Source organism: Pogona vitticeps, chromosome 11 (assembly GCF_051106095.1).
Source record: "Pogona vitticeps strain Pit_001003342236 chromosome 11, PviZW2.1, whole genome shotgun sequence".
Lineage (NCBI taxonomy): Eukaryota > Metazoa > Chordata > Lepidosauria > Squamata > Agamidae > Pogona > Pogona vitticeps.
Window position 1 is genome coordinate 3,212,113 of NC_135793.1, and position 15,607 is coordinate 3,227,719.

Genomic DNA, 15,607 nt, shown 5'->3' on the forward strand with positions numbered 1-15,607 from the left:
TAGTAATGACAGGGAAGTATATTTCTCTAGTGAACCCTATGCATAGCATATTTTCTGGCTCCCTCTAGTGGCCAGTTCTAATAACTTCATCTTTAGAAATATATATTTGTTGTATTTTCCTTTTAATATTTTTAATATTTTCATTCCGTGGATAAGTGATTCAGTGGATGCGGATCCCGCCCATACAGGATCTTCCTGAGATTTTGTTTCAATTCAGTAGCTGAAATCCTGTTGCACCACCTGGGTCCAAAGGATTGTGTTATTCCTCTAGACCCTGAAATTGACAGAAGGTGCCGATGTACCCCATTTATGTTCTTTGGGGCTATCAGTAAACCTAGAACACACTACTTCACAAAATGAGCCTTTTGCTTTCCACAGTTATATAACAGAAAACACGAGCAATTATAACAACAACAAAAATGCTAGAATTTGGGCACCTCAGCCCTTGGCAACAGAGCCCATGCGGAAATCGCTTGTAGATCTGCAACGTTCAAGTGTCCTTTTGAATTTCAACTTCAGACAAAAGTCCTAGATATTTTCCTCAACTGGGTTGGGTGCCCACAGCACAAGAAGAATCACCTCCACATGAGGTATCTTGAAACCCCTAGACCAAGCTGGCGGGGGACTCCGCAGTCCATGTGGCAACAGCGGCTATGGACTCTTCAGCATCCCTGCTCTTTCCCTTTCTGGGATAACATTTGTTTTAAATTCTTCCCTCCCTACATGGAATTTTGCCGGAATGATAAGCAGAGGTCTTCCCACACACGGTGTTGGTGTATTGGCTGGACTCGAGCTGAGCCTGATTGATGGCAAGGGGCCAGCTCTGAGGGAATGGCCTTGTTTTCCTCTTCTGTTTCTCCGTCCCTTCATCTATTGATTATATCAATTAAGTGGTTTTGCAAGGCTGTTCCGCATTGCCTTTTGTTCCCCGCTAGAATAGTCGCTGGTTAGTTGGTTGGGTTTTTTTTGGCTTCTCTCTCTGTGTGCAAGATCTTGCTTCATCTTGTTGTTTCTCTCTAGAGGGAGAGGCTACAGATGGAAGCGAAATTTCGCCCTGTGCCATTGCGTCTGTGTGTGTTCTGAAGGGGGCGGGGGCGGCGAGCGACCCCATGTGAGTGATTTCATTCAAAGTCACATACGGCACCCTGCCTTACATTTGTAGAAACCCAGAGGGGGACCGTGTGGATCTTTCTTGCCCTTATGTTTATCCACCAATGAATTGTCGTGATAAATGACACATGGTGTTTGCAATGTGCAATTGTGCGAGTGTGGAAATGTGTGAAGAGAACAATGGACTCCAGGAGAGTCATCTGTAATTTTGCAGAGAAATATCTCAACGGCTGCCACCAGCAAGCACTACAAGGTTCAATACAGAGGCGAAAAGGTTACAAAAATTTGCACTATAAATCCCAGAATTCTTTACCTATCCAACACAGAGTAATATTTCCAAGATCTGGGTAAAGGAGAGATAAAGCCAGGGATGCTGAACAAGATGGAAAGCCCCCGATTATGAACCTCAGATTTCTCCTCCTCTGTGTCGGCCGATGACTACAAGCTGTTTTGAGTCCTCTTGATTTCCCAGCTGTTCTTGCCGGTAAACCCGAACGGCAGCTATTCCTAGTATGTAGTCCAACAGTCGGGTGTTTCTCTGCACAGCAGCTGAGCCGTGCCACAATCTCCAGCCTCACACCCTGGCTTACCAGTAATTCATCGCTTGCCAACAGACGGGTTTCCCCAGGGCCTCCCTGCTCTCCTTCAGCCTGTCCGGCACCCAGATTGTCCTGCCAGAGGGCGCGCATCGACCCAGCCTTCGGTTCGGGCTGAAAAGGTCGGGCGTCCCTTCTGCGTTGCGTCAGGCGTTCCTAGAAGTGTCGGCCTTTAAACAGCAAATCTACAAAAATTCCAGAAGGAATAAATTCTGACCTTGGGGTATATCTCAGAGCTGCAGGAATTGACGTGCTTTGCAAACGTGATCTTGTTGGAGAAAGGGATGTTTTGGAGAATGGCCCTGGGAACTGGTTATTTATTTATTTATTTTTTGCATGAGTGTGGTAACAGATCCTCATAAGGTAGGAGGGACATCTGATATGTAGGGGATTGAAAGAGGAGAAGCAAGCACCGAGAAATACCAGTGTTACAACACATGTGGTCCTCTGACTGTATGAAGCTAAATGTCTCACATTACTTACATTTCTGAATATTTTGGTTACACATACTGGTCTCGTTTCCTTTTTGTCACATGATAGCCTGATGCTTACTACCACTCGACCAATAATGAACCCTTCCATCTTCGGCCTTCTCAGCTATCACCACACTGCATCTTGGAAAGTTTATTTTGCAACTAGAGATGGGCAGAGGCTGGAAAAACGAAGAATCGGGTAGTTCGTGGCTACCTGTGAACCACGAACCGCCCCGAAACCCCAGAAAAATGAATGGTTCGTTTTTTTTCTGGTTTGCGCCTGGGTGGAGAGGAACCTGTGCGCGCGTACATGTTTATAAATCTTACCTAAGGTATTCACTTCCATATGGACTAAAGTGTCCTGTGTGGATTTTTGAAACAGTGCCCCTTGAGAATTTAGGACAAATCAAAACAAGACCCAGGGCAGGTATTTCTTCTGATATCTGAAACCCAATTTGGGGTGTTATAATAATGAGCTGGCTGGATAGCTCAGTGGTTAAGGTCTCTGGTTACAGAGCTGGGAGGCTGGGTAGCCTTGGGCCAGCTGCACAGTCCCAAGGTTGCCCCTAGAGGAAGAGAAGGGTAATGCACTTCTGAGTAATCTCTACCTGCCATAAGGCAGCATGCAATAGCATCATCATCATCATCATCATCATCATCATCATCATCATCATCATCATCATTTTAATTATTATTATTATTATTATTATTATTATTATTATTATTATTATTATTATTGGCGGCAGCAGCAGCAGCATCGGCATCAACACCAATTCACGATTATGAAAGTAAAAGCAAATTGTATGGACCCTCCCACACTGCTCTCCCTTGGTACAACATAAAATAAAATCATACAAACAGTGCAGAATGCCGGGCTCTGTATTGTCGACAATTATTTAGCGCATTCTGTGCCATTCCATCATCTCACCATTCCAACATATGGGGCAGAAAAGGCGTTAAAATATTAAAGACAAGTCAGGGCATGATTTTCCACTTGAGCCAATATCTATATTATGAGGTGATGAAATCCATACTGTGGTGCTTAATGGTGGTGAAAATAAGTGTAAAGTAAAGCCTGTCCCAGCTGTGTCCAGCTTGATTTAAGGAGGAACGGACCTCTGATTATCATCTGATAATTCATTTTGGGGAAGTTAATTAAAACAGAATTAGATAAAGCTGCCTTTTACTAGGGTTTTCACTATTGACCCGAGATGTTCAAATTTGTTTTAGATTTGTCTGATTCTATTTAAATCCAGGTTTTATTTTATTTTATTTTTTGCGAGTGACAGGGTTTTATTGTATTTATAGAAAGATAAGCTAACCAATTAGATGTAGGTGTATGAAGGTAGCCAATGCAAGACAGATTATTCGTAATTTTAAATTTTAATTAACTTTAATTTTTTTCTGGAATGATAAATGCATTGTCCACAACCATAAACTGTATTTTCATAGATTTCAGTGCCTCTATAAATTCTTATACATGGATGTGTTCCCCCCCCTTAGAATTCTACCACTACTGGTGAAAGTAGACTTGAGGTATTATCCTGAACTCTACCTGCACCACAGCAAACTAATTTAAATACACGGACTGTGCCCGCATCCCACCAGGTCAACACTTATATTTTCTGGGAGTTTAGAAGTTTGTTTATTTCTCAAGACTAGATAGGCGGGATATAAATTAAATAAATAAATAAATAAATAAATAAATAAATAAATAAATAAATAAATAAAGTATTTTTGACCCACCTTTCTCTTTAAAAGGGACCCAAGGCAGCTTATGTCATTATTTAAAAGCAGTACGTACACAAATATTAAAAACAATAAAACAAATACCACACTGAAAACAGGAAACAAAATCAATACCAAAAAACACATTCAAAGCAATAAGATACAACCATCCATTTCAAAACTTCTCTCAGTCAGCCAGACCCTAGGGGGGAAGCTTGCCTGGAGAGAAAGGTCTTTGCCTGCTTGCAGAAGGACAGCAAAGATGGGGCCAGGCTGGCCTCCAGTGGGAGGGAGTTCCAAAGTCTAAAGGAGCAGCCACAGAGAAGGCCCACTCCTGTGTCCTCAACAAAGGCACCTTTGAAAGTGGTGGGAGGGAGAGAAAGCCCTCCCCTGATGACCTCAACACCAGGGCAGGCTCAAAGACGTGATTCCCGAGATAATGTGGGGCCAAGCCACTTAGGGAAATCCATAGTTCTGGGGAAAATTCACTTAAGTTGGAATGAGGAAGTGCATCATATTTTTCTAAAGAAAATATCTACAAAATTCACATTTAACAGCACTTCTTTGCAGGCTTTTTAAAAATAAAAAAGGGAACCACTTAGGTGGATCAATTAAAAGTTGGATACTGATTAGACTGAAATTTCTGAGATACGCTGGTGGTCCTCAAATAAGTTATTTTGGTAATCCATGCTTTGTCTGAGAACTGAATTCTGGCCTATTATAAATAAATAACAATTTGAGATCCTCGTCCCATATTCTTTGAATCTTACTGATTTTTTTTCTTTCAATTCTTTCTTTTTTCTTTTCCTTCTTTTCTCTCTTTCCTCTCCAGATGTTATTTCCCCAACATTCTGCAGAAGATTCAAGACATTTCGTTCTGATAGAGGTGACACAGCCCTTCTTGATGGACAAACATTCCCCATCTGGTGGCCTTCGGGTCAGTTGGAATAGAAAGCCCCTAACATTGGTCATGCCTGCCAAGGCAATGGATCGAGGAAGGCTGGGTGAAGCTGGGGTCTGGCTAAGATATCCTGTTCCCATGAACCTCTCCGTCATCACAAATGATATTTTAGCCCCTTGTATACAGGATGCGACAAGTATTTCACCAGGGAAGCGGAAGATTTAAAATTAACACCATGAAAGATCTGTGTGACTACGCTCCCAAGCTGACAGCACCCTGATTCCTTCGGACAGCTTTGACGTGATTTTCTTCCTTATTGTTAAACCTGAATCGGAAAAGGATCCTTCGGTCTTGTAGCAAATTCGGGACCGGTTTTGTACGAACGAGGTGAACATGTTTCTAGCGTAGCTGCTCATTTCCGATTACATTATATTCTTTTCGAAGTTACTTTAGTCTTCGGGCTTACCATTTTTAAGACCGATGACAGGAGATTATTTTTTCCCCCAGAGTGAGGCAGGAGGTGGGAAGCAGAGGTGGAAAGAAAGTGAGAAGAAAAAATGAAACAAGAGAAAAAATGAAAAAAAAAGATTGACTAATAGGTGGCATGCGGTCCTGTTAAGTCAGAATTGACTTACATGTCAGGAACTTCCTGATTTCCACAAGCTTTGCAAATATAAATAGTAAAAACCCAATCTTGTTAGCTCCCCAGATTTAAATGTTAAACCTTTGCCTCTCTGGAGGCCAATCTCTTAAACGGCAAGCACGGTCTTAAAGCATACATTAAAACAACAGCAACAACAATGGTTACATTCACCATCATTATTCCCTAAAAGTGATTGTTCACATGTAATAGATTGGGCTGAAGAAGCCTGCTGTCTTTCCTTAGCGGAGAAAAAGCTAGAGTAAAATATGCAAGAAATTTGATTAATTAACTATGTTTACATGCTCCCATATTACGCCAAAGGAACTGTCTATATCGCTGAGGGTCATATAGCATGATGCTGAGCTAAATGTAAAGCAAGAGGTGGCAAGCCATCTCCACCACTTTGAACCCACAGTGATTCTTTGCTGTTATGCCTTGTTGTTGTTTAGTCGTTAAGTCATGTCCGACTCTTTGTGACCCCACGGACCAGAGCACGCCAGGCTCTCCTGTCTTCCGCTGGGAATCTGAGTTGGGTCAGATTCATGTTGGCCACTTCGATGACCCTGTCCAACCATCTCGTCCTCTGTCGTCCCCTTCTCCTCTTGCCTTCACACTTTCCCAACATCAGGGTCTTTTCCAGGGAGTCTTCTCTTCTCATGAGATCGCCAAAGTATTGGAGCCTCAGCTTCAGGATCTGTCCTTCCAGTGAGCACTCAGGGCTGATTTCCTTCAAAATGGACAGGTTTGTTCTCTTTGCAGTCCAGGGGACTCTCAAGAGCCTCCTCCAGCACCACAATTCAAAAGCATAAATTCTTCGGCAGTCAGCCTTCTTTATGGTCCAGCTCTCAATTCCATACATCATTACTGGAAAAACCATAGCTTTGACTACTCGGACTTTTGTTGTCAAAGTGATGTCTCTGCTTTTTAAGATGCTGTCTAGGTTTGTCATCGCTTTCCTCTCAAGAAGCAAACATTTTTTGATTTCGTGGCTGCTGTCACCATCTGCAGTGATCATGGAGCCCAAGAAAGTAAAATCTGTCACTGCCTCCAGATCTTCCCCTTCTGTTTGCCAGGAGGTGATGGGACCAGTGGCCATGATCTTAGTTTTTTTTTTTTTTATGTTGAGCTTCAGACTGTTTTTTGCACTCTCCTCTTTCACCCTCATTAAGAGGTTCTTTAAATCCTCCTCACTTTCTGCCATCAGAGTGGTATCATCTGTATATCGGAGGTTGTTGATATTTCTTCCAGCTATCTTAATTCTGGTTTGAAATTCCTCCAGTCCAGCCTTTCACACGATGCATTCTGCATATAAGTTAAATAAGCCGGGGGACAATATACAGCCTTGTCGTACTCCTTGCCCAATTTTGAACTAATCAGTTGTTCCATATCCAGTTCTAACTGTTGCTTCCTGTCCCACGAATAGGTTGCTCAGGAGATAGATAAGGTGGTCAGGAGCTCCCATTTCTTTAAGGACTTCCCATAGCTTGCTGTGGTCCACTCAGTCAAAGGCCACAACATGAAGATGGAACTTTGTAAGTACCAAATGGCAGGTGACACAGTTACTTACCTGCTATTTTTTTGGAGTAATAATACTAGCTTGCTGTCAAGTCAATTTTGACTGGTGGTGACCCTTTTCAAGGTTTTATAGGTAGAGGACACTCAGAAGTGCTTTACCATTCTTTTCCTCTAGGGACGCCCTGGGACTGTACAGCTCACCCAGGGCCACACAGGCTGGCTGCACAGTCAAAGAGCTAATTCACTGAGCTTTCCAGCCAGCTAATAATGATGTGCCATCAAATGAGTTCTAACTTATGGCAACCCTTTTTAGGGTTTTTCGAGTAGCGCGTGCTCAGAAGTGGCTTCCCATTCTTCTGGGATCACTCCAGGACTGTGCAGCTTGCCCAAGGCTATACAGACTGGATGCCCAGTGGGGGGAATCGAACTCCCAACCAGACACCTAAACCACTGAGCTATCCTATATTTTCAAGTAGCAAGAATATAATCAAGTTGTACTACAAAATTAACACAAGGAATAGGTGCAAAGCAGTTACAAATGGGTCACATTTTCTAGTCACCCACAAAAGTTACTTTTAACGGACCTTCAAATACATTTTTACAGCAATTTCCCAAGCTTTTCAAGGAAGATGGAAGAGCATGAACCAAGACTTGTTTCGTGGCTTGGATTTGTTTTCTCTGAAAGAATAAAGTGCATTCTACCTGATAAATACAGAACAGTTATTCAGCCTTCCCCAGAGAGGTCCTGCTAGGTATTCTTTGCCCGAGGCCAGCTCACATGTGTGTTACAGAACAAGTCACATGAGCCTTCACAAAATCACCCCCAAGCAGTTCTGTGTAAAGTTAATGTCCGGGGTCACGTCCTATGATATCTTCCCTACCCTATGTATTCTACTGTCATGGTGTTATCTATGGTCAGACAGAAAGACCCAGCCCTCCTGTTCATCTCTGGGATCTCTAAGATCCCCGCTTCAGTCCCTAAGTTTGGCAAAGTTACTTTGGTGTTGACAGTCTCTCAGCGAATGTGCCCAGTGGATCGCTGAAGAGTTTTCTGAGTCACGGGCCCTAAGATGAAACTTTCCCAAGCACTCCTCAGACACTAATTTTCACGAATTTATCCTAACTGGGAATCCAGATAGAAACCCAGGCTTCTCTGTTAAACTATCTCACCCAACATAGCTGACCTTCCTCTTTCTACAGGAAGGCAGATTTCAGCTGAATATCAGGAAAAACTTCTCAATTGTTAGAGCAGTATGACAAGGGAACCCATGAGCTTTGGAGGTGGTGAGCGCTCCAACGCTGGAGGCATTCGAGAGAAAATTGGACTGCCTTCTGTCAGGTCTCCTTGGACTTGGATTCTTGGCTTAAGCAGAGGGTTAGACTCAATGGCCTTCTAGGCCCCTTCCCATTTAAGTATCCTGTGATTCTATTATTTTGTTTCCAGGGAAGGGTGGCTCAGGACCATAAAGGCTGAGAACTGGATTTGGAAGCGTTACTTTTGCCAGAAGCCAAGCTGGGTGGCAGATCCTGTGAGATGGGATCCAGACTCGACATTTGCAAAACGTTGGTTGAGGTGTTCGTTGATATGTCTGTTTACGTGAAGCCGCCCGATCCCATTTTACACCATCTGGGAGGGAACATGGATCGCCCATCCGGTCTGAAATCCCTGTCTTTTCTGAGCAAAGAGGCAGGTTGTGGGTCCGTCCCATATCAGATTAAATCCTGAATCTAAGAACTTTCAAGTGCGCAGGTGAAAAGAGTACCTAAATCACATACATTGCTCGGCAGCAAAGTGGTTTGGGTATCTGGCTTCCGAGCCAGAAGTTGGGAGTTCAGTTCCTCATTGTGTCTTCTTGAGAGAGGTTAGATTTGATCCATAGGTCCCCTTCCAGCTCTACAGTTCTAAAACGACTAGGTGCACACCATGAATTGGCCATAATACTAGTTCAAAGAGGGGGAGGCTCAGAGTGAGGCCGCTGTTCAATACACAGTGGCAAGGGAAGTGTAGCTCATTTGTAAACTGGCCACCACGATGGGCACAATCTATCACAAAACCACCATTTTCCATAAGGGAAACTTGTCGTCGTGTAGTTGTGTCCGACTCTTCATGCCCCCATGGACCAGAGCAGCTTCCCAAGGTTCATAGATCTTACATTCCAGGTTCCTATGCAGTATTTTTCTTTGCAGCATCGGACTTTCCTTTCACTTCCAGGCACGTCCACAGCTGAGCGTCCTTTCAGCTTTGGCCCAATCACTTCATTACCTCTGGAGCTACTTGTCCTCCGCTCTTCCTTAGTAGTACATTGGACGCCTTCCAACCTGAGGGTCCCATCTTCCAGCGTCATATCTTTTAGCCTTTTGTTTCTGATCACGGGGCATTCTTGGCAAAGATACTGGAGTGGCACTGCAAATTCCTACTCCAGGTGGATTGCGTTTAGTCGGAACGCTCCACTATGACCTGTCCGTCTTGGGTGTCCCTGCACGGCATAGCCCATATCTTCTCTGAGTTACTCAAGCCTCTTCGCCACAACAAGGCAGCAATCTGTGAAGGGGAAACTACCGAAGCTCAAAGCTGCAATGACCTCACTCAAGACCTCAGTCCAAGTCAGAGGTACGTTGTGTGCTCCAGAACACAACACAGCTCCCCCGAAATGAGAACGTTCTGCTCAGGCCAACGTTCATTGCACAGGAGGCATGGATCTGAGAAGGATGGATCTGAGAAGCAAAATGTGGTCCCCGGCACTGGACCACCATCCTCCAGGAGCTTCAGCCCTTCAGCTTCAAACCAGGAGGTTTTCTCTTTAAGGCTTTCCACTTGGTGGGAAGAGGTGGAGCTTTGAGAGAGGGCAACCTGGGTGGAACTACAGGAGGTCTCCATTCAGCTCCGGCCTCTGTTGCAATAGGGTGCTTGTTGGGAGCTGTCCGTGGTACTACTCCTTCTGGTTGCCCCCAAGGGCTCTCAGATCTGGTCTGAACATCCCCTTCAGCAGCCACCCCTTATCCTATATTAGGCTCCCAGATGGCACAGTAAAATACCTAGAGCTGTGCTCTAGCCCCTGACTTGGTCCATATGTCCAAATAACACCACACAGATGGGGACTTACCCTGTCCTGTGCCTCTCATCCAAGTCTTCTAGCATGTCTGCTAGTCCTTGAGGAGGCTCAGTAAGAGTGGTGCCATTACACTGTCCATCCAAAATGAATGCTGCATGAACTCGTGGACTTTAGCCACCTTATCGGGCAAACAGCGGCCTATAAAACAGATAAACAAACAAAAATAAATAAATAATCAAGAGATCTGGGCTGCAACTAAGGATAACATCTGTTTGCAAAACTCCCCTGGTAGTAGAATAATTTGGAATTAATTCGGTTTTGATTGGCTTTGGGATACATCCCAGCTTTAGGATGGAGGTGGCTAAGTTTCTGTGTGGCCTTCTCTACACTAACAGCTAAAAAAGAAATATGATTTTAAAGATGGTCCATAGAAACGAGAGGTACATTCATGACTTTCTTGGAGGCTGAGTGGAAAATTCCAACCACATGACACTGGGGTGAAGTGTTTAAAAACGCACACACACACCCCAAACTGGTTAAAAACAGCCCTGAACTCCCCTTAAGAAGTACTTCTGCCATGGCAGTTTGGGGACTTTCTTTAACATTTTTCTGCACACTCTGCGAGATATCGATGCACGCCTGAGGAAGTGAATTCATTCACGAAAGCTTGTGCTGAATGTTTGATTTTTTTGTTGATCTAAATATAGGTACCGCTGCTCCTAAAGTTGTCTTGTTCTCTTATGGGGAAACGTGTGCAAAAAGCAAAACAAAAGAAATCTAAAGACATGGTTCAGTTTTATCCGGGAACCGTGGATGCAATTAGATTCGAACCAGGGATTCCTCAGATGGCTCCTTAGGATAATCCCTCGCCCCTTTTTCAAGTTAAATCTCTGCAAGGAGAACATTGGTTCCGTCTTTGGCTTGATTTTATAATTTTTCGGGAAAGACGCTTTGCTACTTACTGCCTAGAGGATGGTGTATTTCCTTCACACAGGTCAGGTAACCCAAATCCAGAAGCTACATTTAACTTACCTTTTTATCTAAATGAATTTATGGACGGGAGGGAAATGGATGACTTCCCAGAGCCTTGATCAGTGGCAGTGTCTGAAAGCATTAACCTGATGGCCTTCACAAAGGCTCTTTGCCCTGAGCGATGCAACCAAGGTGATGTTACCATAGAGCAGGGATCCCCAACCTTGGGCCTCCAGATGTCCTTGGACTACAACTCCCAGAAGCCTTCACCACCACCTCTGCTGGCCAGGATTTCTGGGAGTTGAAGTCCAAGAACGTCTGGAGGCTCAAGGTTGGGGGCATTGCCTTAGAGAACCAGCTCCAGGATTTCAGCTGGCAGAAGGTGAGATGACGAGTGATCACAGTGAGGCTCTGACAGGTCTCAGGTATGAAATTCATAACCATCAAACTCTGGATTGCTTGGGGAAGTTTTGTTTATTTTACAGATCATCCATCTCTCTCTCTCTCTCTTAGCAGAGAACCAGGGGAAGACAACGTGGTCCTCCAGATATTTGTTTATTTGTTTATTTGTTTATTTGTTTGTTTGTTTATTTATTTATTTATTTATTTATTTATTTATTTATTTATTTATTTATTTATTTATTTATTTATTTATTTATTTAATACCCCGCCTATCTGGTCAATACGACCATACTGTCCGCTTGATGAGATTTGCACTCCAACAACATATTAGGGGCCACCTCTTGCCCACCCTCCCCTTAAACATAGGCCTGGTGGTTGACAATACAGTCAAGCATGCTTCCATTGCTCCCGTGGTGGTCCCCCTGAGATGTGAATGGTTGGATAGCCCAGTGGTTTAGTTCTCTGACTGCGAAGCTAGTGGTTGGGAGTTCGATTCCCCCATGGTGCCTCCTTGACAGGGGCTGGACTGGATGGTCCTGAGGGTCCCTTCCAGTTCTATAATTCTAAGCTGGTGGTGGTGGTGGTGGTGGTGATGATGTCAGAGCAGAGATCTAATATAAATAGAGCATTGCACAGTTCAGAATCATGGACACACATGTGGAGATGAGTGACAGACATTGTTTCACTCCAGCATCATCATCTCTAAGCAATAGTCATATAGGATTTCTTTCAACCCAACATTTTTTAAAAAAATTCTAGAGTTTGGGGGTCAATTCTGTGGGTAAGCGTCCCACGGAACTCTGTGCTTTTACCTCCTCTCCCCCCACCCAACCTTTCCGCCCTTCTTTTTGTCCACAAAGCAGCTGCGATTCTTCACCGGCCTCCAACTTAAAAGACCCACACCTCTGTTGCATCGCTGTAATGCCCGTGGCATAAAACAATTGTCAGCGGTTTCTAACTCGCCCCCGAAACGAAATCCTGAGACAATGGGGCCACGCTGGAGGAGAAAAAAAAGAAAGAAAAGCAAACCCTGCCTACGAGGCATAATTTCTACAGCTGCCTCTGTGGCTCGGCAAGGAAATCAAATCTGGATCAATGGCACCCAACCTTTTTTTTGGGGGGGGGGAACTAATCCAAATACAGGGAAGGAGAAATTTCAAATGACAGCCCGTCAGGAGGGTGGAACCCACCGAGGAAAGGTTTCTTTGCAGAAGGGGGTGTGTGCAGTGGAGCTAGAAGGCTCTAGGACCGCGGAGGAGAGCCGCGCAAACTGGCAGGCATTTCTTGCTTGGAGCTCAGACAACAAAGGCAGAGTGTGGCTGTGTGTGTCTCTCTCAGCATCTCCACCCTGTGAGCTGAAAACTGGTAAGTGGAGCCCCGAGACCCCTTTCTAGGCAAAAGCCAACCCGGGGGTGGGGGCGGCTGCAAAAGGCAGGGGAAGAAAGCTGGGGCCGTTTTTGGAGGAGAGATGTGCTCCTGCCTCCTTCGGTTCCCCCCCCCAAATCTCCACCCCAGACCCTCCAGTCCCCCTCTTTTCCAAAGTTGCAGGGAGATTCTATTGTGTTCACCCATCCCTTGGCACAGGATCCCTCTAGGAAGTGCCGGGAGGGTGGAAGAAGGCAGGCAACCGGGAGGAAGGAAGGAAGGCGGATGAGAAACTTCTTTGAGGCTGCACCACAGGGGCAATGCAAAGGTCAGGGACAGGTCACCGGGACCCTGTTATTTATTTATTTTTTAAAAATGAACAGAGGGACAGGACAGGGAGAGAGGGGCTGGCCAGCCTAATGGGCGGCAGAAGGAAAGCAACAGATTTCCTGCGGATTTGGACCTGATTGCTGGTTTAATCCCATTTCGGTGGTGTGAATCTGCGATGAGCAGATGTGCCTTGCATGCTAATCGTCCTGCGCAGCCAAGCGACGGCAGGATAAGGTTTCGCAGAACTAGCCAGAGCTCTCTCTCTCTCTCTCTCTCTTCCTCTCTTTAGTTCAGAGTTTTAAGTTGCCAGAGGAGCTGGTCTCTTGGGGCTCTTTGGCTCATGCCCAAGCTGATTTCTGTCCCTCCTCGGTTTCTCTCGCTGAGGGTTGGTCTTCATCTCCCCCCTAGAAGAAGGGGCTTGCGGTTCTGAACAATGAAAGGTGCACTTTTGTGGTGGCGTGGCGTGAACACCTCCGCAAGGCACCTTCAGCGATTAAAATGCTCTTCATAAAGAGGAGGGAGGGGGGGAAATCCAACCCCCTTTTCCTGATGAAGCAACACTAAACATGAACATCATGGGGGGGGGAATATACAAATTCTGCCTTAACTTAACTGCCCATTGCTGTCTGAATCTCAGGTTTCCTTCATCACATTTGGATCCTCTTTCTTGGAAATTGTAGGATAGATTCAGCAATGGGCTGAGAGCTAATATGTGTCTGTGAGGGAAGGGAGGATGTGGGGTGGGTGCCTTCCCCCCCCGCTTGACAGCTGCTCACAAAGAAAACGGTAGGTCTGTCTATCTGGTCGGCCATCCGTTTCAATTTGCAGAGCCCGAGTGGAGACGGGTCTGTGACTCAGGCGGGTCACTCCCTCCATGAAGGGAAGGGCTGGAAGCCTTCAGCGGGCGCAGAGCTGGCCGGCCCTTCAGTCCCTGGGAGATTTAATTCCTTAGGCACTGCATAGGCTTGGCTTGCCACTTCCACCCATCTGCTCTGCCACTGACGTTTCTCACTCTACGGCTCCTTGCCATCTCCACGGAACTTCTGACCCCTCATCTCAAGGCGTTTGTGGATGGGGGTGAGCCTTACCATGACACCCACGGACACCTTGCCCCATTCCTGTTTCAGGTACTCATCCTTGATCCAAAGGTAGGGCTGAGGAGAGCACTCTGGGTTGAACGTTAGTTAAGCGATCCTTCCTCCCGGAGCCCTGCCCAGAAAACGTATGGAGAAGCCACTCTGTGGCCTCAACCCAATGGAATTAAAGCATTAAGCAAATATGTGGATTCCTTTCTGCTTTTTAAAAAAAACATAGGTTGAGTTTCAGGATCTGCAACCCTCTCCAGATCTTGAGTTGACTCACCCTCTTTTCCTTTTGCACCCTTCTTTCCCTGGTCGCACCTCAGCCTCACATCTCCAGGGGGTCACCAAGCTATGGAACTTGATTTTGGACACTTTGACGAACGAGACAAGGCGTCCAGAAATATGAGAGGCTCCCGGATGAACGGCCTGCCCAGCCCCACGCACAGCGCCCACTGTAGCTTCTACCGCACCCGGACCTTACAAGCCCTCAGCAATGAGAAGAAAGCCAAGAAGGTGCGCTTCTATCGCAACGGCGACCGCTACTTCAAGGGGATTGTCTACGCCGTCTCCGGCGACCGCTTCCGAAGCTTTGACGCCCTGTTGGCCGACCTGACCCGGTCGCTGTCTGATAACATTAACTTGCCTCAGGGGGTTCGCTACATTTACACCATCGATGGCGGCAGGAAGATCGGGAGCATGGATGAGCTGGAAGAAGGTAATTAGCAGGGGGTGCTATTATGGCTGGCTGGTGTTGGGAGGGTTTAGACAGCACCACGTAGAAAGTCGTGCGGCTGTGGCTGCCGTTCGAGGAGCGTGGCTCAGGATGAAATGGGTGAACATTAAGAGCACACCCCCTGTGAATGTCAGTGTAGGCTTTATTTTGACCAGAGATTCCTTCCCCCCCCCCACTCTCAGCAAAGGGCACTGAGGTGGAGGAGACAGGTAGCCTGTATCGCTGCAGTCCTGCAGTCAAGACTCCGCTCACAACTGAGTTTAATCCCAGCAGGCTCAGGCAGCCAGCTCAAGGTTCACTCAGCCATCCCTCCTTCAGAGGTTGATAAAATAAATGGCCTTGTCTACTCACCAGGGTGGGTAGACAAGGTGTAACCTGCCTAATTAGATTTCAGAGCAAATGAAGCACTATTGGGTGGTACATAAGCAGCACACTTTGCTTTTTTAAAAAATTGTATAAGCCTTCTTTTCCCCAGGCTATTGATCTATCTAGTTTCTAGATCAATATTTCTTTACTGCAACTGGTGATTTTTTTTCTTTTTGGTGGTCTCGAGTGATGGTCTTTTTCCAGACCAAGCTGTCCACCTCCCCCACCCCAAGACCTCTTAATTGTAAATGCCAGAGACATGAGCTGGGCTGCCTGTAGAGGATGATGCTTTTACAAGGGGGGAAAAGGAGAGAAGTGAGCTGATAGCATCAGAGAGA

At 45.7% G+C, this 15,607-nt stretch overlaps 1 protein-coding gene across 4 annotated transcripts in view; it reads left to right on the forward strand.

Annotated features, from left to right (window-relative positions):
• The first annotated feature begins 12,660 nt into the window (after positions 1–12,660).
• Positions 12,661–15,607, forward strand: part of DCX (doublecortin) — a 57,570-nt gene continuing 54,623 nt past the window's right edge. For all 4 annotated transcript variants that reach the window (XM_020784388.3, XM_020784389.3, XM_078380653.1 and 1 more), the window contains exons 1-2: positions 12,661–12,758; positions 14,494–14,885. In XM_020784388.3, the coding sequence (XP_020640047.3) occupies positions 14,522–14,885 (364 nt within the window). In that variant the 5' untranslated portion in view covers positions 12,661–12,758; positions 14,494–14,521. The remainder of the gene's footprint in view (positions 12,759–14,493; positions 14,886–15,607) is intronic.